General features: G+C 48.8%; 1 protein-coding gene across 2 annotated transcripts; it reads left to right on the forward strand.

Moving 5' to 3' along the window:
- GTPBP1 (GTP binding protein 1) lies at positions 1-22,933 on the forward strand. Of its 2 annotated transcripts, XM_063133532.1 has the most exons (12): positions 1-216; positions 1,638-1,749; positions 3,796-3,976; positions 6,123-6,471; positions 8,781-8,904; positions 12,099-12,213; positions 15,038-15,182; positions 15,328-15,510; positions 17,206-17,341; positions 18,625-18,803; positions 19,684-19,884; positions 22,577-22,933. In XM_063133532.1, exons 1-12 carry the CDS (start codon positions 22-24, stop codon positions 22,667-22,669), a joined length of 2,013 nt encoding a protein of 670 aa, XP_062989602.1. In that variant the 5' UTR covers positions 1-21; the 3' UTR covers positions 22,670-22,933. The 2 variants fall into 2 exon arrangements, with proteins under 2 accessions (XP_062989602.1, XP_062989601.1); XM_063133531.1 differs by lacking the exon at positions 19,684-19,884 and having other exon boundaries at positions 9-216.
- The last annotated feature ends 864 nt before the right edge of the window (positions 22,934-23,797 follow it).

The raw sequence follows: 23,797 nt of genomic DNA on the forward strand, positions 1-23,797 counted from the left end.
AAGGAGGCCGGGGCTGCCAAGATGGCGTCGGAGCGAAGTCGCTCCCCGGTGGGGGGCTCGCCGGTGCCGGCCTCGATGTTCGCTCCGGAGCCCGCTTCACACGGCGGGGCAGCGGCGTCGGCTTCTTCCAGGCCTCACTGCGGCGTCCCGGACTCGGACTGCAGCGAGGACGGCGAGGTGCTCAATGGCGAGCCCGAGCTCGATCTCACCAGTAAGGTAGGCCCGGCTGGGGCTGGGGGGGAAGGAGCGCCGGGAGGCCGAGCTCGGCGGTGCCGACTCCGGATCGTGCCGCTTTGGCAGCCTCGCGCCTGCTCCTCGCGGTGGCGCCGACAGCTTCTGGCCCATTCAGTTCAATGGCAGTGGCCCTCCGTGCCCTCTCGGGTCGTGAAGTTCCTAATAATGAACTATTAGAGGAACGGCGGTCCTGAGCGCCCTTAATCCCCGACGTTGTCCACACGCTCTGCATCCTCCGGGTGCGCACGGATAGGGAAGCGGTCGTGGGAGTCTGCAACGAAGGGGCGGCGGATGGTTCCAAGCGCGCGGTCTCGCAGGCGTACGTGGCATTCACATATGGGGATGCGCCAGAGTTAGCCGTGCAATCCCAAATGTGCTTACTCAGAAGTAAAAATCCCCCTGTTTCCAAACGGGACTTACACGCGTGTCGGATTGTAGCCCTAGTCTGTTCTTGCTGTTTTTTGAACCCGTGTTTGTGTTAATCCAGCGCTGTTTTAAGTGCATCATCAGTACAACCAAATGGAATAACTTCAGAATTCTTGTTATGTCTTTTTAATGACGGGGTGTGATTACTTTCACAAATTAAAGCTGGAATTATTAGAGGAGTGCTGCTGTGGAATGTGTGAGGTTGTGAAATAAGGGAGAGTCGTTGTATTTTGTAGCGCCTCTTTGGATGTGGAATAAGGGGCATTGTTCAAACAAAAGAATGTGCGGCAATACCTGAATGCTTGTTCACCTGTTGGGTGGATTCATGTGATATGCGCGAAACAGGCAGAACCTGGGAGAAGAGAGCCCGTGAAAACTGATGACAGGCCATTTTGGCAGGTCAGATGTCTATCCTCTTTTGGGAGCTGTGCTTTTCAATTTGTTTAGTGACCTCTGCAGTTCTCGGTAAATAGAAGCCGCAGTAAAAACATTGGAGTAGCTTTGCATGTGAATTGTAATATAATATTAGTATCTTGAGTATATTTTGTGTATAAAACCATGGCAAAGCAGCAGACATTACCTTTTACACTATTTAGTTTTTATTCAGTCAGTCTACTTTAAAGACAGCGTTGACACCCCACCCCTCCGGAATTATTTTTATTTGCGCTTTAGCTCTCTTCTCATCCTTGTTGCTAAGCTCCCTCACCCCTCTCTCTTTCTGAACTTCTCTTTAGACTTTGTAACTTCTGAATGCGATATCACCGCTTTTTGTTTCCTCTACCATAAACCAAAAATAACCACTCCAAACCAGAATAGACGTCAATGTTTTTGGAGCGTATGTCTTTGATTTATTTGAAGTACATTTCATGAACGTTCTTGAGATAATGGGATATCTGAAAAATCAGATAGTGAAGGTGAGGTTTTCCCCCTTCTCCAGATCATCAGGTTTAACATAGATTTCTGGTTTCTGTGTTCAGCTAGTAATGGTGAGCCCAACATCTGAACAGTACGATAGTTTACTCCGGCAGATGTGGGAGAGGATGGATGAAGGATGTGGGGAAACCATCTATGTCATTGGACAAGGATCAGGTGAGCACGATTCCCTTCTTCAGTGCTACAAGCAAAGCTGTAAGAGGCTGCAGTGGTTCAACGGAAGTGTGAAAAACCTTTGTGCTGCAACACAACAAATACACTTGACCATCCCCACATGCAACTAAAGGTGCAGTCCTATGTATGTTTAGACAGAAAAAAGTCATACAACTCCCTGCATTCCCCAGCCAGAATGCATAGGATTACACCCTAATGCTTTGTAATATGTTGGCCAGTTTCTGTCTCATGGCAGTACTGTCACATACAGGCGCAGTTCAGACAACATGTTTCTCAACAGTGGTTTTAGAACTCTACGGTGGAGTTTTTACACCACCATTGAGAAATGTGTTGTCTGGATAGGAAAACTCCATGCAACAGTGGCGGGGTTTTTTTGGGGGGGGGGGGGGAGACACTCCACGCAGAATAGCCATGCTCTGCAGAGGAGAGTTCCTGCACAACTGTTGTGTGGCGGGCTCTGTGGAGTTTTCCATTGTGTTGAGTTGATTTTCCCACTGGCTACAGAGTTCCCTGGCAAGAGCGGTGAAATGGGCAAGTGCCACTCCAGGAGAGCTGCTGGGATTGTTTTTTTCACAGCAGTGGCTGATGGGATACCATCAGGCGGACTGGGGAAAGAGAGAGAGTGGAGGAACTGTCAATCAAACGTCATGATGGATTTTACTCAACTCCATGGTAGCCCACAGTCACACAACAGTGGAGTTAGAACATGTTGTGTGGGGAGTACCTCCTAAAAACTCAACTGTTGAGTGGAGTTTTCACACTGTGTTGACTAATGTGTTGTCTGAACTGAGCCACAGTGTCATGCAATCTTACTTTCTGTAAATCACGCCAACCTGTGTTTTGAATAAGTAGGGGCACTTAAACAGACAGTTGGAGATCAAAGCCAGTAGTGCACTGTGGAGCTTTCTCCCTGTACAAAGTTGGGTTTCTGTCCTATAGGAATGCTTGGTTTTTTGCATTTTGTGTGTGTTCTTTTTTTTTAAAGTAAAGTAAGTTCAAACTCTTCAGATAAGTTAAGTTTTACCCTTCACTGGTTTTTTTTACAGTGAGATAAGTATGCTTTTCCTTTCCTGCATCCCCCCACCAACCTGGAATGTGGAGGTATAAAATGGGTGTTCACTCTTTTTGAAGTGACTGGAGGTTTTGGCATTGGTACTCTTGGCTCCTCCCATGGCAGTCATCCCAATTCTCAAAGAAAGAGGGGGAAAACGCTACCAGATAAGACTTCTTTTGGCACATGAGCCAGAATGGGAGCATTGATGTTCCCCTTCACTGGCACATCTGATGTGCCAGTGAGACCTTTCTGCATCCTCCTCTTTTTATGGGTGTAGTAAGAGGACATCTCTGCAAATCTGAGGTCCTGCTCTTGTACCAACATAATTTCCCATACTAGTGTCAGCATTTAATGGATCAGGAGTAGGGATGTGCTTCTTGCTATGTCTTCAATAAGTGGAGCCAGAAGTTTGCAGAGTTGGGCTTAGGAGAGCAATGGGTGGTAGATCCCACCTTTCCTTCCAAGTTCCCCCCTTCAAGCGCTAGGTGATCTACGCTTTCCAGTCTGGGTTAAAATTGGGCTGAGCGAACAGTTAAATGTATCACATAAGCATTTGGTATAGCACTGGAATGTTCATTTGCTCTCCCATGTTTTTGTGTGTTTGCTTGATTTGATGTGGTTTAAAGCAGGGGTGTCTAGAAGGCAGGTAGCCAGATGTTTTGAACTTCAACTCCCAGCATGGCCATTGGTCAGAAGTGCTGGTAGTTGAAATCCAAAATGTCTGGCCGTCTACTTTCTGCCCATCCCTGCTTTAAAGTCTTATTTTCCCCCAATGACTTGATGTCTTTTTCAGTATGAAGTCCAAACTCTTTTTATTGCCTCTCTGGCAATTCCCGTTGCCTGATCCGTGTGCAGCAAGCCCCCTTTCTGCTTCTAAGGGCAGGTCATGCCCATGACAAAGTAGCCCCTGGCCTTTGTGACACACCAAAGCGCTGTAAGCAGCTGTTCCTCTTTTCTTCCAAATGCTCCATCAGATGGGACTGAGTATGGGCTCAGCGATGCAGACATGGAAGCCTCCTATGCTACGGTGAAGAGCATGGCAGAGCAGATAGAAGCCGATGTGATCCTCTTGCGAGAGCACCAAGAAGCGGGAGGCAAAGTGCGGGACTACCTGGTCCGGAAACGTGTGGGTGACAACGATTTCCTGGAGGTCAGGTGAGGAGATAGGCTTAGTCAGCAGCAGATCTGTGCCTCTTGGGCTGATGGGAAGAAGCTGGTAACTCTGGTTTGGCCATGGGAGTGACACCTTGATAATTAAGTTTTCTGTCCTCTGTGCTTTGTATGCAAGCTGGTGGTTAGGCTCTTGGGCACATGCTTGGAACAGCGAGAGCCAGTAACAGTACAAGCCAGCATAAGTCCTACTTAGAGTAGACCCATTGAAATGAATGGAACTAACGTTCATAACTAGCTTAAGTCCCATTTGTTCAACGGTTCTACCGTAAGTAGGATTTATATTGGATTTTACCCAGTGTGGTGTTGTGGTTTAGAGTGTTGAACTGGGACTTGGGGAAATCTTGGTTTTGGTTTCCACTTGGCCATGAAGATCGCTGGTGATTTGGGGCCAGTCACTGACTGTCAGCCTAAACAGCCTCACAAGATTGTTATGAGGCTAGAGAGGGGGATTGTGTAAGCCACCTTGGTTTCCTTGCTAGAGGGAAAAAGGTGGGATACAAATATGCTAATAAATTAAATTAAAACATAATTAAACCGCAAACAGTTTCTTGAGAGGAAGCCTTCCTATTCTTGTTTTATTTTTCTCTCTGTGTCATCATAAAACCTGCAGGTCGTGTCCTTTGTGTCCAGCAGTCAACCAAAATCTGGCTTTCTTACTGAAAGATCTTGCGGAGGGCTGGGTGTGGGATGTCTGGCTTCAGTTGGCTTGTGGCTATGGCATTTGGTTTCTAGGACGGATGTGATGCAATCCTAGATATGCCTACTCGGAAGTAAGTCCCATTGAGTTCAGTGGGGCTTGCTCCCAGGTAAGTGGGTATAGGATTACAGCCTCAGTTGGCTTTCATGTATTGTAGTTATTAAAACATGCTCCTGGGGAGGGGCCATAGCTCAGAGCCTGCGGAAGGTCCCAGGTTCGATTCCGTGCACCTCCAGTTGGCCTGGAAGAACTCCTGCCTGAAGCCCTGGAAGGCACTACTGGGCTACATGGACCAGTAGTCTGATTCAGTATAAGGCAGTTTCTCACGTTCCTATGATGAGTTTGAAGCAGCCTTGCCCAACCTGGTGCTCTCCAAATGTGTTGGACTGTGACTCATAATTCCTGACAAGCCATTGGCCATTGCTGGGAATTATGGGATTTGTAGTTCAACACATCTGGAGGGTATCAGGTTGGGCAAAGCTGGTTTAAATAGTCCATTGTAACTGGTAAAACTCTAGGCACCTGTATTTTCAAGCTAAAACGTTGATGCTGATGCCTTAAGAATTTCACAGTTTTCTTATCCTTATTGGCACATACAAGCATCAAGAGCTGTTTCTTGAAATTTGATCCCAGTGTCCCAGCTCTGACTTGCCGGGGAGAGAGAAGCAAGAGTTCTGGGTTCAGATGTCATGCTAAATAAACAACCACTCTCCTGGAAGCATGGACAATTGAGCATAAACTAGCATGTCCATGGTAACCTGGGGTTTTAAACAACCTGGGTTGCTTATGTTGTGTGTGCTGGGCCAATAGAGGGGCTGTGAATTTGGGCCTTGGGTCTCGTAATGGACCACCGAAGAAAAGCTGTCCTGATTTAACCAAGGGTTTGGCAAAGGGTCCCTCCCTTTTAGTCTCTATTGAGGGGGAAAGTCCCACCCATGTTCTCACCATTAAGCATCCACAATTCTCAAGGGTGGGGCAGGCTTTTCTCCATACCCAGTCCTTTGCTCTGAACTGAGCCTCTCCCATTGCCAACCAATCTCCACCAAGATTGCTATTTCTCCCCAAGTACTAGAGGCAGGAAAACAATGATCGCGGAAGCCAGGGAAGAGCATTCTTTCCCCCGCAGCCCTATAGTCCAGATCAGCTGGACTATAGGGAAAAATGAGTGGGGTCCTGCCAGCTTTGGGGGCACAGAGGGAACGCCCTGGGTTGCACACCCCTGCTTTCAATCCCCTCCCTTATGTAACCGAGGCAGGCAAGGGGGTGAAGTATGTGTATGCGTATATATGTGTGTGTGTGTGTGCGTGCGTGCATGCATGTATAAGTGCAGCCCCCAGGACATGGGTGCGGCCCCCAAAGGTTGTGCATTCCTGATTTAAAGGCGTGAGCTGTAGTCAAGTTCCCTGATCGCTTTCTCCTGCCTTCCCGTAGGGTTGCGGTGGTCGGCAATGTGGACGCAGGGAAGAGCACCCTGCTGGGCGTCCTCACCCACGGCGAGCTGGACAATGGGCGGGGCTTTGCACGCCAAAAGCTTTTTCGCCACAAGCATGAGATTGAGTCGGGCCGGACCAGCAGCGTGGGCAACGACATCTTGGGCTTCGACAGTGAGGGCAATGTAGTGAACAAGCCCGACAGCCACGGCGGAAGTTTGGAGTGGACTAAGATTTGCGAGAAATCGACAAAGGTCATCACTTTCATTGACCTGGCTGGGCACGAGAAGTACCTGAAGACGACAGTCTTTGGCATGACTGGGCACCTCCCTGATTTTTGCATGCTAATGGTAAGTTGTGGTGGGGCAATGCCAATAGTGGCAAGGGGCTTTTAAGTATCAGCAGGACATTCCCAACATCTTCCATGTTGCAGTGTTAAGGAGCTGATGAAGATAATATACACTGGAAATCCCACTAAAATGCTATGTTCAGGAATCCAGAAGTTAATACAGACTGAGGGGAGACATGAAAGCACTCTTCAAGTACTTGAAAGGTTGTCACACAGAAGAGGGCCAGAATCTTTTCTTGGTCATCCCAGAGTGGACACGGAATAATGGGCTCAAGTTACAGGCAGCCAGATTCTGGCTGGACATCAGGAAAACTTCCTGTTTGTTAGAGCAGTAAGACAATGGAACCAATGACCTAGGGAGGTAGTGGGCTCTCCCACCCTAGAGGCATTCAAGAGGCAGGTGGACAGCCCTCTGTCAGGGATGCTTTAAGGTGGATTCCTGCATTGAGTAGGGGGTTGGACTTGATGGCCCTATAGGCCCCTTCCATCTTATCTACTCTATGATTCTATGATATGATTCAATGTGATGCTCTATAATTGGTAATTTCCAACTACAACATGTTGGAAGTTACAGGGTTGGCATCCTATTGCTCAGGGAACCTCCCCTTGTGATTTTCTTGTGATCCACCCTGTTCCTCCTCAGTCTATCACAGGCTGACTTCCAGCCTGCACTGAGGCTTGGAATAGAGTTATCCATAAACTGTCTAATGATGCACACCATGATGTTTGCAGAAGTCCATTCTGAAGTGACTCCAGCCATGCATCGTGGTGTCAAAGATGTTGTCTGTCAGTCAGATTTATTTGTTAAAAACCATTGGCCGTTGCAAACATGCACCATAATCAGATTAAAAGATACATTTTAAGATGGATAATCCCCAGTATATTGAACTCCCTTTCGTATCATAAATCTGTATCTAATCTACTGGGCTGTAAGGGCAGACAGAGCAACCTTCTATGTAATGTGTGTGCAGAATTTGGAGGTTGGATCCTATTTCCAGATCTTAATTTGACAGTTGTCCTTCCTCCCCCTCATAAGACAACAAAATAGATTTGGTGTCAGTTCTGTAAAGTGAAGACATGTATTTCTACCATCGTTACTTGATGGAGAAATTGACTCCGGTTACGTTTGCGTGGGTGGCTTTCTTTCCACGACAAGGAGAGGCAAACTATTCCCCCTTGCTGTGGTACATTCTTGTTTTGGTTTGTGCGAGCATTCAATGCACGTGAACAAAGTGAAGTCTAGGAATTATTTCCGGGCAAGTAGCCCACACTATCAAGGGGTGTTTCCTTGAGAGAAGTTGTTGTAGTGGTGGAGAGGTGCTTTAGCATAGTTTTTTATATGGCTCAGCTGGGGTACCGACCCATGAGCAAACCCTCTCACTGGTAAGAACCTCAGCCTGCCTGTTGAAGGCATGATTGCAGAAGGCAGTGTTTTTACAATGTAAGCCTATACATTGTGATGAACCTCGTGGAGCAGTTGATAACACCCTGAGATAGTGGTCTAGTTTAGATGATCATTCTCAGCAACATAAACCATGGTGGGTTGTTTTTTTTGCCATCCTGGCTTATTTTCCTGGTTTGTTAAACCACATTATGCCAGGGTCCTCCAATTTGGATGGCATGGGGGAACTCTAGCTTAATGCAAGCTGGTGTTTCCACGTCAAAGTCAACATGTGACAGGGGAGGGGAAGGATGAGGAAGGAACCCTTGGTCCTGATACTTGTTTCCAGCTTTATGAATCTGGGACGGATTGTCAGAACTGGGCCAGTGACTTCTGTACAATGAAGCAGAGTACTAGTTACGACTCCTCCAGGGACAGACCATTCCTGGATAGGCTGGGAAAATTGCTAGTGCAGATGTACCCTCAAGAAGGCTGTGTCAGTTCGCCACCTGTTTGGAAAAGATGCACTGATTACATAAATTGGGAAAACTGTGATTGGCGACCGTGGCTTTTCTTGGGATGGTTGTGTGAACAGGGCACTGGATTCCTCTTGAAATGGTCTTGGGAAATTGTGTGACCCGCTCTTTCTGGCTGAGTATGCACACCGTGGAAAATGCAAGCTTCACCCCATGAGTGCCAAATGCAAACAGCTGGATTGGCCCTTTACTGTAAGTCTTGACTTTTCCTCCCGCAGTGTGTTCATGTCCCTCTCCTCACCTCTCTTTTTGGTGGGAGGGTGTGTGGTGTGTGTAAAATCTACATCCCACTTCTTAGCCCTGGCACAGTCCGATTTTTTGAGCTGAAGTTTCAGAAGTGCTCGACCTGCCTGCAGTTTTTCTTCCTTTTCCTCACACTTTGCCTTGGTGCAGGTTGGCAGCAATGCTGGAATCGTTGGGATGACCAAGGAGCACCTGGGCCTGGCCCTGGCCCTCAACGTTCCCGTCTTTGTGGTGGTGACCAAGATTGACATGTGTCCTGCCAACATTCTCCAAGGTAAATGGATCCTGACACAAACGGCTCCGCTCCATTCCACTCCGGAGGCTTTGCCATCTCCTTCTTTTGGCAGCTGCTTTCAGATAAACTGGAGAACCGTTTTAAAACATTCATCTTTTCAGACATCGCCGATTCCTGGTTTGCCTTGTTTGTCTTCTGTCGTATTTTTGTTTCTTCTCGTCTCTTCAACCTGTCATATCTACAGCTCTCTCTGTCTTTACTGTGCTACAGTGAAACAGCTCAAAGACAGTGGCTCAGTTCAGACAACATGTTAGTCAACACAGTGTGAAAACTCCGCTCAGTGGTGGAGTTTTTAGGAGATACTCCCCACACAACACGTTCTAACTCCACCGTTGTGTGACTGGGCTACTGTGGAGTTGAATAAAATCCATCGCGACATTTGATTGACAGTTCATCCGCCCTATCTCCTCCCCTGGTTGTCCCAGTGGTATCCCATCAGCCATTGCTGCAAAAAAACCCAAACCAATCCAGGCTGCTCTCCTAGAATGGTACTCACTCCTTTGCCACTCTTGACAGGGAACTCTGTAGCTAGAGGGAAAAGTCAACTCAACACAACAGAAAACTTCATGGAGCCCGCCACACAATACGCCACACAATGGAGAACATGGAGTTTTCCAAAAAAACAACAACCCTCCACCGTTGTGTGGAGTTTTTCTGCTGGTCGACACATTTCTCAACGATGGTGTAAAAACTTCACTGTGGAGTTCCAAAACCATTGTTGAGAAATGTGTTGTCTGAACTGAGCCAGTGTTTCGGCTTGCTTCTGGGAAAGAGAAGGCTGCAAGATGCAGCTGTTTTCCCCATTGGTTTGTTAGTGTAAGGCAAGTTGCTGGAGAGATCTATCCCAGACATCCATTGGAAATCTCTTTACCTCCTAATTGCAATGGGTGCAATGAACTCTTTTTTGGAGGGGGGGGGTGTTCCTTAGATTTTTAAACACTTCAGCTTCATTACTTAGGGAGGCCCTAATAGAGCAACATGAGAGCCTATGTATTTCTACTCAGGAGTAAACCCCACTAAGTTCAATGGGACTTACAGCCAAGTAAGTGGGTATAGGATTACAGCCCAAGTGTATAGCTGGTGGCTTGTAAGTAGCTTCATCTTCAAACATTTCAGATACCTTGCTGCTAGGGAGTCATGTGTGCTCTTTTCAGTGTTGGGAATTGTATGAAATGTTTTGCAAATCAACAGAAACCCAGTCAGAGGGCAAGCAGAGGTAGAAGAACATGTCTGTGTCAGAAGCGTAGCTGCCTTTTAGCCACAATGGCTATGTATTTCCTGCAGCTGAGCTTTTCAATTGCTACATTATGGATCTCAGATCTTTATGAACTAATACTCGGGTCTTCTTTGGAACTTGGGTTTCAGCATCGCAATGTCAGTTTCACTAATGGAATGACACCCTTGGATAAAACCCAAAATGTGTGAACCTCTGTTTTGGAGACTCATAGACCCTGTTCAGATGACACACTAAGCCATGGTGGTTAAGCATTTTGAGCTAAACATTATGGCTTAGAGTGTCATGTGAACCATTCCTAACCATGGTTGCTACATAACCATGGTTTAAACATGCTGGCCCCATTCAGAAGACACCTTAAACAGTGGCTTGAACCATGGTGGTTAAGCCAGAAAGCTGGGCTGTGTTCAGAAAACACCTTTAACCATGGTGAATAAAGCAAAACGCCTTATTCACTGTGGTTCAAGCCATGGTTTAAGGTGTCTTCAGAACGGGCCCACTCACTAACCATTTGCTGCAAAAGCCTAAGCATCACTTAGCATGTCGTCTGAACAGGGTCTTAGTTTTCTGATACTGCAAGTATTGGTCCTTCCAGCTACCTCTGACATTCTAGCTTGCACTCTGATAGAAAACAGACTGAGCTCATTGTTCTTCAAAGCCGACTCCAGCTAAATGTGTGGATGATGTTGTCTATGGGTTGTTCTTGGCATCCACCTTTTGCAAGAGCATCTCGTGCTTTTCTTTCCTAACCATGGCTATTAGTTCAGGTTGGAAATTGCTTTATTCTGGCAAAGGCAAGTTGTTCTTGGCTTAAAGGAACATCTAGCACACCATGTAATTAAACATAAAATCCACTGCCTTGGGTCCTTTTTGAGGCAAAATGTTGACTTGAATTGGTCCTCTTCTGTTGATAGTTGTGATAGCGTTGCCAGCTTTGTCAATGGAAAAAGAAGCCACTTCCCCTAAGGGGGGAAGCCACATCCAGCAATTAGTTTCTCCTCTACAGTTTGTATCCTTCCAGTCACAAAACTGGATAACTGGGCTTCCTGATGGGTTTTTCCCCTTTCAAAATTGGATGTTGGTGCTGAGGCTCTTTCCCACTCTGCCCACCTTGATCGATGCGATACGCTGAGCATTGGAATGCCTGGATTGTATGTTACCTTTCGATACATTCTCTGCCACTCAACACTGAGCTTATCTCTTTATCTGAGTCAAGCACTATGACTTTTGCGGTCAAAGCACCAGCGCAAATTAAATCCGCACTAGCTGAAAGAGCCGGCTATTTTAAGAACTCCCGATATTTTCATAAAGTTACACAAAAGGCAAAAGTAGCCATGTTGGCTCATAGAAATATTTCCCAAATCCATATTACTGTAATAATTAGGGCCAACTCAGAGGTTGCCAAATACCATGCAAGCTTTCGGGTTCTCCAGAACTCGTCATCAGGCAAGATTTTATTCCATTTCTATACCACCCAATAGCCAAAGCTCTCTGGGCGGTTCACAAAAATTACAAAGAATATCTAATATATAAAGCTTTAACATACAAAATTTGAAAACAGTTGAAACAGTTACGATAAGGTACTGAGAACTGATAAAACAACTGACAATAAAGCCCCTATCAGTTTTAACCTGGTGCTGAATAGATGACAATGTTAGCACCAGGCAGTCCTCACTGGGGAGAGCTTTTGACCATTGGGGGGGGGGGCACCACTGAGAAGGCCCTCTCCTTTGTTGCCATCCTCCCAGCCTCCCTTGAAGGAGGCGCTTAGAGGAGGCCCTCGGATGATGACCATAGTAAACAGGTAGGTTCATATGGGATTAGTGCTCCATCAGGTATTGTGGTCCAGAGTTAGTAAACAAAGAAGAAGGGTGTCGGGAGAGAAAAAGTGGTAAACGTCCAAGCTATGGGCCTCACGCTTTTCATTTTATTCATCAAGAAACCCTGAAGCTCTTGCAGCGGCTTCTGAAGTCCCCGGGATGCAGGAAGATCCCTGTGCTGGTCCAGAGCAAGGATGACGTCATCGTTACTGCCTCCAACTTCAGCTCAGAAAGGTAACAAATCAAAACACCCTGGGCCTCTGTTTGGCAACTTAGAACTTGGGACAAGAAGTTCACACCAACCATAATGATCATTGGTTGGGATGCAAACATTGGCCTTTGCCAGTTGTGGCGTAAGGAAGCTGCAACAGACAGATGAGCGGCGTCTTTCAGCTTAGCACAGATCCTGAATGGGTGGGGCGTTTTTAAACCGCCCAGAGAGCTTCAGGTATGGGGTGGTATATAAATGTAATAAATAAATAAATAAAGGCGTTTTAGGCCAGTAAAAGGTGTTCAAGGCAAGATTGTCCAGGTATTCTGGGTGAAGGATGCATGCCCGGAGTGGCCCAGAGTGGAGAGATGATGGATGGGAGAAATGGTTAGGGCTGGTGTTGGGGTGTTCCCAAAGAATCTACTTTTTTCTTCCTTCGTTATGCACCATTTGACTTTCATGCTAGTGGATGGGAAGCACCAAAGTCAGATTCTAGGGAAGTTGTCATTGTTGTGTTGAGTCCGTTCCTGGCATCCACACCACACGATGGAAGGACAGAAGCAAGCAGGGGATTGGGGAGGATGGGCGTGATGGCTAGGAGCAGGAAAGGCAGGGGGCCTGCCTGTGCACTGAGGCTTTGGTGAGCAGCCCAGCAAGAAGTCTGGTCAGATCTGGGATATCTGCTTCCCACTGTACTGCATGGGACACCCCACCCACCCCCCAGCCAAATGCTGATTCTACATATTATGAATAAGGAGATCTGCTCTGCTGGAAAAGATGGGGAAAAGCAGGGAAGGAAGCTTGTATGTGGTTGACAGCAAGCTGTCATGTTTCTCAGAAAGCTCCTGCTTTCAATGGGAGGCAAATGAGGAGGCCTGCTAGGTACTCCACAATGCTTTTATTAAGCAACGAACATCTCTTCTACCTGAAGAGAGTCTAATCTCTTGGAAACTTCCCCCTAGGCAAAACTATGCAAACTAAGCGAGACAATTGTCTGACCAAGGAGAACAGGAAGCCTTTTCCCAAACGCTGGTAACTTCAGAGAGCCTGGTGCGGAGGCAGGTTCTGGCGCAATCCTAGTCGGACTGAGAGCTTCCTCCCCCACTGGTACAGGCTGGCGAATACCACCTCTGTAATTTGCATGCGGGGCGGCTTCGCCCCCTCCCTTGTGTGCCCTAATTGGCAGCTTCTCTCTCCTTCCTCGTCCCGTGGGCATCCAGAGCCTGCCTTCACGCCACACTGATTGGCTGAGCAGGGCTGCCCGTCATCCTGCTGGCGGAGGGGCTGCTCTGCCTGTTTGGTGTGGAGGAACTTAATAGCTTTTAAAGCTTGAGCTTAGAACTTTTTTGAGCAGTCAAAAATTTCCTGCACGTCTACGCTGCTCGAGCTTCAGTTTAAAACCACAATGAGCAAGATCGGTCTGGTAGGTCTCCAGTAATACACCCTACACTACCGTATTCTTATATAAGATTCTGCACAATCCATGTTGATGCTGGACTACTCCCATAATCTTCTGGTTACCTGCCTGTTGAAAGACAGAGAGTCAGGACTACCCCCTGTTAGTGTTTTGTGTGACTTATATCTCCCTTCACGTCTAACCTTGGGTAGCGAGGAGAGGAAGAGAGGCAGCTGTATAATCTTTAATTATTGGCTGGAATCTGCACTGTGCATGAGCCTCGTGTGGCGCAGAGCGGTAAAGCAGCAGTTTCTGCAGCTGAAACTCTCCCCACGGCCTGAGTTCGATCCCAGCAGAAGCTGGTTTCAGGCAGCCGGCTCGGGTTGACTCAGCCTTCCATCCTCCCGAGGTCGGTAAAATGAGTACCCAGTTAGCTGGGGGAAAGGTAATAACGGCTGGGGAAGGCAACGACAAACCACCCCGCTATAAGGCCTGCCAAGAAAATGTCAGCGAAAGCTGGCGTCCCTCCAAGAGTCAGTAATGACTCAGTGCTTGCACGAGAGGTTCCTTTCCTTTCCTTTCCTTCTGCACTGTGCGATGCACGTAAGCCCCAAAGTGGTCTAGCCCTCCTCTGAATATCCTTCATAATCTACGATGATCCCTGACAGGTGAACCAGCTTGGGGTGGGCAGAATGTGGTTCAGGATCTTCCGGTAGATTTGTGGTAGTTAAGCGAGGGTTTCTTGACTCCCGGTTGTTTAACAAATGCCACAACCAATAGGTTTCCCCACCCTCTTAAAATACACTGATCTGTAATCATTTAGACATAGATTGGTACTTGTGCATGCAGGGCATGCAGGTCTTGCCAGTGGCTCATGGAGAGCAGGAGGGCATTGGCGCCACCTCCTAGGGCACAGCTCTGCTCCCAGCCACTGTTTTTGTGCATCGTTCCAATTGGTGGAATTTGAGGTTCTAGTAAAAACCAAAGTAGATCCAACAAGCCTGACGTTTCCCCATGATGCATTCTCATAACATTTTGGTTGCATCTCTTGGTGGGGTGTGTGGTGGGGCAGGGAGCCGAGATGAGTGGGCAAAGTATGTACATAAGATAGCTGATCTAATACAGCCCATGAACTAAAAAGCATCTGACTCATCAAGTTGGCTCTCCCGTGGAGAGGGCACTTCTTGCTCTGCAGCTCCCAGGAGAAAGAAAGTGAGGAGGCCTGTCCGTAATCCAAGAATATCAAGTTCTTTAACAGCATCACTAGGTGATGAGGGTACAGTGCTACTGTCTAGAGTATAAATACTGCAGCTTGGGTGCACTTTGTAGGACAGTTTCTTCCACACGGATCATGCCAACCTCAGCATCTGGGATGTCCCCCCAAATATGCAGGCCAAGAGGGCAAAAAGCACTGGATAACTTGCCTTGTCTTTCTCTCTCTTCCCCATTAGGATGTGCCCAATATTCCAGATTTCCAATGTCACTGGTGAGAACCTGGAATTGCTTAAGATGTTTCTCAATCTCCTGTCTCCAAGGACCAGTTACAGGGAAGAGGAGCCTGCGGAATTCCAGATAGATGACACTTACTCTGTTCCAGTAAGGAGAGGGGTGCTGGGAAGTCAATTCTGCCATATTTTCCCGGGGTTGAGAAAGGACCGTGGAGACGGCTGGCTTCTGCGGTGGCTGTTCCGGCACAATTAACTCCTGTTATTTTCGTCTCTCTCCTTTCTCCGCTGTGTAGGGTGTTGGGACAGTGGTGTCTGGGACGACCCTGAGAGGCCTGATCAAGTTAAATGACACCTTGCTCCTGGGTCCGGACCCGCTGGGTAACTTCCTGCCCATCGCTGTCAAGTCCATCCACCGCAAGCGCATGCCGGTCAAAGAGGTGCGGGGAGGTCAGACGGCCTCCTTTGCTCTGAAAAAGGTGAGCGCCTTGAAAGCGTCACTGCAGCCTCCTCCGACATGCTGCCCTCTGGATGCGTTGGACTACAGCTCCCAGCATCCCCCAGCTAGCCATGGTCTCCTGATGCTGGGAATCACGTCTGGATGGCGCCACGTTGGAGACGGCTGCCTCCTTGCCTTTGTGCTTGGAGCACATGACTTTTCTGTGACTTACAGCGCAATCCTAGGCGTGTTTACTCTGGAGTAAGTTGCGCTGTTGTTCAGTGGGGCTTACTCCCTAGGAGTTGGTGTCGTTTTAGGATTGCAGACTCCTGTTGTTTTAGATAGCAGGTTTTGGGTAGAAATTACAGTTTTGCAAAGGCAGGGTAGAACTAAACATCTCCCAAGGAAGTGGTGGGAACTAGGCCAGTAGTGACCTCCTGGTTTGGCAGTTAGAAACGTTTAATTTTTCATCATTGAGTTCCAAAAAATTTATCACCCGTGAAGCCTAGACATCCACTTTTCCCCCAGTTGGGAGCTAGGATTGTAGTGACGCCCTTCACATCGCCATCCTGTTCACGGCTACTCAGACATAAGCCCCATCATGCTCCTTGGGACTTAGTTCTAGGTGAGTGAGTCTGGGATCGCAGCTGTTTGCATGTCAGCGCAGCAAGTCCGGAGGTCTGGCGAGCTGGCAGTAGGCTCAGCATATCCTGCACAGACTTTCCCGCCCCGCCCTAAGGTCATTTTGGGAGGTCCTGGGGCCATTCTTCACCCCCGCCCCTCAGGGGTCGCAATCTGCTGGATGCCCCGAAAATGGAAAAAAAACCCACCATTACCCAGAGTTCTATGGGGCACCAAGAGGATCAAACCTAGCTTGTTTGCAAACTAAATTTTACAGCTTCATAACTGTAAGAACTGGGCATGTTTAGCCTGGAGGAGAGGAGACATGATAGCACTCTTCAAATGCTTAAAAGGTTGTCACACAGAGGAGGGCCAGGATCTCTTCTCGATCCTCCCAGAGTACAGGACACGGAATAACGGGCTCAAGTTAAAGGAAGCCAGATTCCGGCTGGACATCAGGAAAAACTTCCTGACTGTTAGAGCAGTGCGACGGTGGAATCAGTTACCTAGGGAGGTTGTGGGCTCTCCCACACTAGAGGCCTTCAAGAGGCAGCTGGACAACCATCTGTCAGGGATGCTTTAGGGTGGATTCCTGCATTGAGCAGACTAGATGGCCTTGTAGACCCCTTCCAACTCTGCTATTCTAGGATTCTATGATAACAGCTTTTTAAAAACATTTTTAAAAACGGTCAGTCGCTAGCAGGGGCTGCGTTGGGGTCCGCATTGTAGCCCATGCATCATGTGTTGCCCACCCCTGCCTTAAGAGACAATAACTCGGTGCTGACCCTCACCATCCCCTGACGCGATTCCTCTTGCAATTATTTTTCTCCCCTTCCTTCACCGTTGTCAAGTGCCTGCTCAGCACCCTTGGGTGGCCCTCGCGTTCCATCCCAGATGGGGCTGCATTTCGACGGGCTCGCATAGAGTTATCTTTATCCTGTTAAAACCGCCCAGAGAGCTTCGGCTATTGGGCGGTATAAAAATGTAATAAATAAATAAATAAATAAATAAATAAATAAAACCGCGATGCAGGCGCGTGGATTTTGAAAAGAACCTCGTGCCTTTAAGGGAGCCGATTTCTCAATCCTCCTGCCTTAAATGGTTCCCCTTCCAGATCAAGCGCTCCTCCATCCGGAAAGGCATGGTGATGGTGTCTCCTCGGTTGAATCCTCAAGCCTCTTGGGAGTTTGAAGCGGAGATTCTGGTCCTGCATCACCCGACCACCATCAGTCCACGTTATCAGGCCATGGGTATGTGTGGCTGTTTCCTGTGGCCCTTGCACACACCTTCTGCCTTGGCCCTGAGATGTTGAACCCACCTCTGGTGAAGCGGAAGGCCCTCTCCCTTTGGGCATTGAGCGCCAAAGCTCTGCCGGGCTGTTGAGGGCAGCTCCGGACCCGGTTATGGGCTCTGCCTTCAATTCCATCGTTTTGTGTTAGACGGGCCTCTGAGTTCAGCTAGCGTGCTTTCGCTGCAGAGAATAAGGGCTGAGAGGCCATTGGACCCACGGCCTCTCCCCTCTTTGCCCACTGGCCTCCTGAAGTTGGAGCCCCGAGCTTGAGTGAGGGAGCCACTGTGGACATCCTTTCCACAGCAGCTGGGAGGGGCTGGGACAAAGCATGTCCACAGCCATATCTCCTCTTCTGAGGGCGTAGCTCTGTTTGCCCCAAGACTGCTCCTGAAAGAACTTAGAGCAGGAGCAGCAGCCACCAGGGGGCGCCTGAAGGAGGAGGCCATTCCACGTGCAGCGGTGTTTGGGAAGTGACGGAAGGCTCCAATGTACATACACCCACCAAGACACTGTGCGGTCTGTCACCTGGAGGGCTTGACTTGCTTTAACCACTGCTGAAATCCACTACTGCAGCAGTTTCATTGGGTGGCCATGGTGCGTGTGTGTGGAAACCACACCTGTCTTCTGTAGCCTGTCCCCTAAAAGCTGTGAACCTGATGGGGAAATCTGTGACCTGGTTGGAACATTAAGGTGCAATGTGGACGGATCTTCTGAAGTCCGTCTCTCCAGCATTGTCGTTGGAAAGATCCTTCAGATCTCAAGTTTGCCACTGTGCTTTATGGCGTTATGTGCTTACCAGAGAAAACACTATGGTGACCTTTGGTTTGGGCTTCAACTCCCACCAGCCCCAGCAGTGAGAATGATGAGAGGAATGCTGAAAGTCGTAGGTCAAAACATCTGGACGGCATCAGGTTGGGGAAGGCTGCACTACAAGATATAGTTTAGTAGTAGGCTTTGCTTTAGCCCTGGTGTCCTTAGTTTGGTGTCCTCCAGATGTGTTGGACTACAACTCCCATAACCCCCAGTCAGCATATCTGGAGGGCACCAGGTTGAGGAAGGCTGCTCTATCTGGGAGCTTGCTCCCCTCCTGAAAAATGGTGACACGCGGGTGGAAAGGAAGTCATGGTTGCCTGTGCTGTGAATGAAAAGCCTCCATGGGTGGAGGTCTTGGGCTTGCCGTGCTGCAAAGTTTTGTTTTCGTATTGCCATTGGGCGTGCTGGTGAGAGCCTTCCTGTTCGCAGTGCACTGTGGCAGCATCCGCCAGACAGCCACGATCCTCAGCATGGACAAAGACTGTCTACGCACGGGAGACAAAGCCACCGTTCACTTCCGCTTCATCAAGACCCCCGAGTACCTGCACATAGACCAGCGGCTGGTTTTCCGGGAGGGGCGTACCAAAGCTGTGGGTACCATCACCAAGGTAACGAAGGCTTTGGGAGGAAATGGGGCAGCGGTGGGCAGATGCCAGGCTCCTGGGGCCTACTGTTTTTCTTCTAGCAACCTGAGCTCCACAAATGACGGAAGCTCATTTTCTATGTGAGCCGAGCCAAAAATTAGAAGTGGCTGCTTGAACCTAGTGCAGGGCTGGGCAGCTTTTGGTCCTTCAGATGTAGGCCAAGACAACTCCCATCAGCCTTCACCATTAGCTCTGCTGGCAAGGGCTGTTGGGAGTTGTAGGCCGAAACATCATGGCTTAGATGCTGCTGTGCCATAAAACCTCTACTCTGTCTGCTTCTATGTGAGCAGGAAGGCGAATGCTTTGGGCTTTTCTCTCGCTCCCCTTTCTGCTGCAGGGGACGTGGGAGAAGAGAAACTTGCGCACACAATGAAGGAGATTTGGCCCAGCACAGCCCTGGTCCTGCACTTTTTCTTTCCAATCATCTAGGCCCTGTTGAATGTCAAAAAGCGAACTTTGCTTAGTTGCTTCTGTACTTTTAAGTCAGGGGTGGTGAACCTCTTTCTGCCCGAAGGCCAAATTCAGTTTTGGAGAAGCTGGGGGGGGGGAGGCAAAAGGGGGTGGAGCCAAAATACAAAACCGCCAGCCTTTTGTAGCTTAAAGCTCTTTCTGCCAGTAACTGAGCCACAGGAAAGGCGTTTCAACCTTCTAGAACGAGGTGGTGGGGGAACTGCGCACAAGCCAGGAAGCTGCCAAATGATTGGTGGTTGGGGAAAAGGGGGCGGCCCCTGTGGAAGGGGAGTGGCCGTGTAAGGAACCCGGGGAGGGCTGGAATTGGCCCCCTGTTTTGAAGTGAAAAGCCCACCCTCTTGTTGACCTTGTTTCATCTCTTTCTGACCGGCAGTTGCTTCAGACCACAAATAACTCTCCAATGAACTCAAAGCCCCAGCAAATTAAGATGCAGTCGACAAAAAAGGCCCCCCTGACAAAGCGAGAGGAGGGGGGAGCCCAGGCCAGCCTAGTGGCAGCTGGTCCCACCGTGGCGGAGGAAGCCGTTTCGTTGGGAGCAGTCCCCTCGGTGCCTTCTAGTGCCCAACAGCCACAGGTAGGCAGAATAGTCGTCCCTCCATCCTGTTCCCAAATACCTTCCAGTGCTCTCAAGGTTTCTGTGGCTATCCTGAAGGAGAACCATTTCCCCCCCCCCCTCCAAGGCCTATGCAGAAATACTAGTCGACCGCTCTCGATGAAGCAGCAGGACAGGTTTTCATTCGGGGCTCGTTCGTATTGTACGTTTTGCAGCCGTAGGGTGGTAGAAGTGCATTAATAGCGTCAAAATTGCTGCGGGGATCATGTTGTCCGTCCGTCCCCCCCAAAAGCGATGGTTTTATGGCCTTGTTAGTTGGAAATTGATTCTGATCCATGTTGAAGACGATTTTCTAACTGAAAAGTCTCTATATGTAGTGCAAGGGAAAATGGAATTTCTTTTGGCCTGCCCTGAAAAGTGTTACCTAACACTTCTAGCTTCAAACCTTGACATACTCATGCTGCTGACTTTTCCCTCATGGGCTTTGCTGCTCTTTCGCCATTTGTTTTGTGTGCCGTCACTACGTGAAGTGAGGACACCCACAGCAAGGAGAGAAGGGCCTTTGGAGGCTGCAGAGCGACCTCTTTGCGGAATGATGGAGCTGCCTTTGCCTTTGGGATGGAGGGCCTGTATTGGAGGGCATCTTGCTGTTGGACCTTTTCACTAAAGACCTTTCTGCTCCTATTCCTCTTATTGCTTTTGTTGGTGTTGTTTTCCTTTGCTACTTTTATTTTTTAATTCCATTGTGTGTGAACTGTATTGTTTTAAATTTGGTGGTATGGTACACCACCTCAAACTTCAGACAGGTGGGGTTTAAATGTTCTAAATTAACTGCACCAAAGGATGCAATTGATAATAAATTAACTGCAAGCATCGGATAAAACTGGCCAAGCTTTGACTTTTTCCTGCTGCCATGAAATGCTTTTCGATGCAAACTCTGCAAGGGGTTTTCTCTGCGTGGCGTTGCAAGGTTCCGGACGGCTGCCTTGCTTTGCCCCTGGTGGCGTTCAGGTAGCTTCTCGGTCCTTTGCTCTCTTCTGCCTTCTCCTCCTTCTCAGGAGTTATCCTGGGGTCTGAGCGTGTGCCTATGACTCTGGCGTTGTGCTCCTGCTGGCGGTTGGCAGTTTGAGCTGCAATCCTCTACACTCTTCCTTAGGTGTAAGCCACCTTGAACTCGGTGGGGCTTGCTTCTGAGTAGACATGCCTAAGCTTGCATCTAAGGAACGGCTCTCCCCTCTGCTGACCTTTGTCCAGCGTCTTGGGTGTCTGTCTGTCCTGTTCCGCTCACCTGTGCTTCTCTTTTCCTGATGCTTCCCTTCAGCCTGCCCCGGATGAGGAGCCCCACAGCCGAGAGGGCAATAAGGTATTTCTGCATCCTCCGTTGCTTTGGCTCGTGTCCCTTGGGAGCAAACGCCAGCCTCGGGAAGTGCGAGAACTTCGGTTCGGTTCGTTGGTGATCAGAACTTGCCCTGTTTGCACCCTCAAAGGGGAACACATTTTGCGGGCAAACGGGCACGTTCCCGCACTTGTGATGCGGGTTTGAAAAATGCACACTATACAGAAGTGTGCAACCTTTAAAATTGGGAAAATCCACATTTGGGAAAAAATTGGGAAAATCCATCTTGGGAAAATCCACATTTTCATATTTATTTATTACATTTCTATACCGCCCCATAGCCAAAGCTCTCTGGGCGGTTTACAACAGTTTAAAACAGTGAACATTAAAACAAATATAAAAATGTAAAACCATCAAAAGCATAAAAACAACAATATCTATTTAAAACAAACTGTTCTGGGGTCAGTTAAAAGCCTTGCATCTGTTGTTAACTGCCTGGGAGAAGAGAAAAGTCTTGACCTGGTGCTGGAAAGATAACAATGTTGGCACCAGGCGAGCCTCATCGGGGAGATCATTCCATAATAGGGGGGGCACCACTGAATGTTTTATTGAGTCAATGGGGGATGTTTGGGTGCACATTAAAAAAACATACTTACCCCATTTGAGCCACCACAAAAGCTTGCAATTGGGAATGGAAACCATGTATAGCAAGCTCCGAGGAGGAACCCGGGGACCCTCCACAAGCACCAGCGTTGCTGTTTCTTCCGTCCCTCCCCTGGAGAGATTTTTCCTTCCCCTCAAAAACGTCTTTGCCTTCCTTTTAAATGCCTGCTTGCTTCAAGAGAAGCTTGAGCTATTGCAAAAGTGCTGTATAGGCCAGAAAGGACAAAAGGCCTCTTTCTTCTTGAACCTTTCAGGCACTGTTGCGATAGATTTATGTACTTATTTCATTTATATCCCACCTTTTTTCCTCCAAGGAACCCAAGGTGGCGTACCTAGTCCTCCTCTCTATTTTATCCTCATAACAACAGCCCTGTGAGGTAGGTTGGGCTGAGAGTCTGTGACTGGCCCAAAGTCACCCAGTGGGTTTCCAAGGCCGAGTGGAGACTAGAACTGTGATCTTCCAACTCCCAGTCTGACACCTCAGCCACTACACCACACTGGCTCTCAGTGTGACCACCTCCGGCTCCTCTCCGCCCTGCCTTTCTTCCCATGGGACAAAGCTGCGTACACCCCTTGTCCGCAGGGCTAAGTTTGAGCACTCCTCACTTGCGCTGTCTACCCAACCTCCTTTTGTTCCCTCTGGGGGCAGTGGGGTCCAGCTGCTGTCTTGTCCACCTCACCTTCACCTGGGCTTTTCTTTTTCTCTCCCACAAGGCAAAGGCTGGAGGAGGTGGTCGGCGACGTGGAGGCCAGCGCCATAAAGTCAAGTCTCAAGGGGCGATTGTGACTCCTGCTGGAGGCTGCTGAGCGTCATCTGAATCGCTGAGGAAATCACACCCTCCCCTGTTTCTTCAAATCCAAAAAAATCCCAGAGCAGCACAACCAAAATCCATCCCAGCTTGATCTGCTGCTGTGGAGCTCTTCTCCTTCTCCTTCGTGCCCTCCTGGGGGAGAGCGATGGGAGAGGGGGTTTGCAATTTAAGCTAACGAAGGTGACAAAGCACACGTGGGACTGACCAACTGCCGCCTTCTCCCTCCCCCTCCAAACATTTTGTACATCGTCAGCTCTTAGTCATGATTTTTATTAGTTTTTATTATGGTGGATGTGTGTGTGTGTGTGTGAGTGTGTGCGCGCGCATGAAGAACCAGAAGAATCCAGGTATACAAAGTAAGGTACCTGCTTCCTCTTCTCTTCTCATCCCGGCTCCCACATCACTTTTTAAGAAATTACCCGTGTCTTGTCTGCAATTGAGAATCCCATGCCTTTAAGAGCATGCATAGGTGAGGTGGTGGGGAAGAGGCGGCAGTTCTTCCCCTCTGGACCGCTGGTACTAAGGGGGAGCTGGGCCGTTCCTGTTGTAATGTAGCAATGACTGCAGTTGGCAATCGGCATGGAGGAACACCCTCAAACCCACAGCGCCTCAAAAGCTGGGGTAGAATGAGATCCTGGATCTCGTACGGATGCACTTGTGAGCTCGATTAAAAGCGTGCCGTGGGGTGGCGGTCGCCAAAGCACTCCCTTCCTCCTGCCTAATGGGAAGGCTGTTGGCTTTGAAAAGGGTCGGTTGAAGGCCAAAGAGCGTTGATGGCGCACAATCTTTCTGGGGCCTTGTGTTCAAAGATGAAGTTTTTCTGACAGAGCCAGCCCTGGGTGGCCTCACACTCGTGAGCGTCGGCTGTGTCTGGTTCTGCAACCGGCTACGTGTGCAAATATTGTGGGGTGGGGGAGAGAGCTGGCGCAAGCTGGCTTCGAGTCACTTTCCCATTTCATCCCTGTGGCTTCCGAAATGTCATTCAAGGCAGCGTTTCCCTCCCCTCTGCTAGATCAGATGCTGTCAAGAGCATCTCTTCCCTTTGTGTGTAAAGCAGCCTTTCGAACCTGGTGCCTTCCGAATGGGTTGGACCGCCACTCCCATGACGCTATTGGCCATGCTG

Source organism: Elgaria multicarinata, chromosome 9 (assembly GCF_023053635.1).
Source record: "Elgaria multicarinata webbii isolate HBS135686 ecotype San Diego chromosome 9, rElgMul1.1.pri, whole genome shotgun sequence".
Taxonomy (NCBI): Eukaryota; Metazoa; Chordata; class Lepidosauria; order Squamata; family Anguidae; genus Elgaria; species Elgaria multicarinata.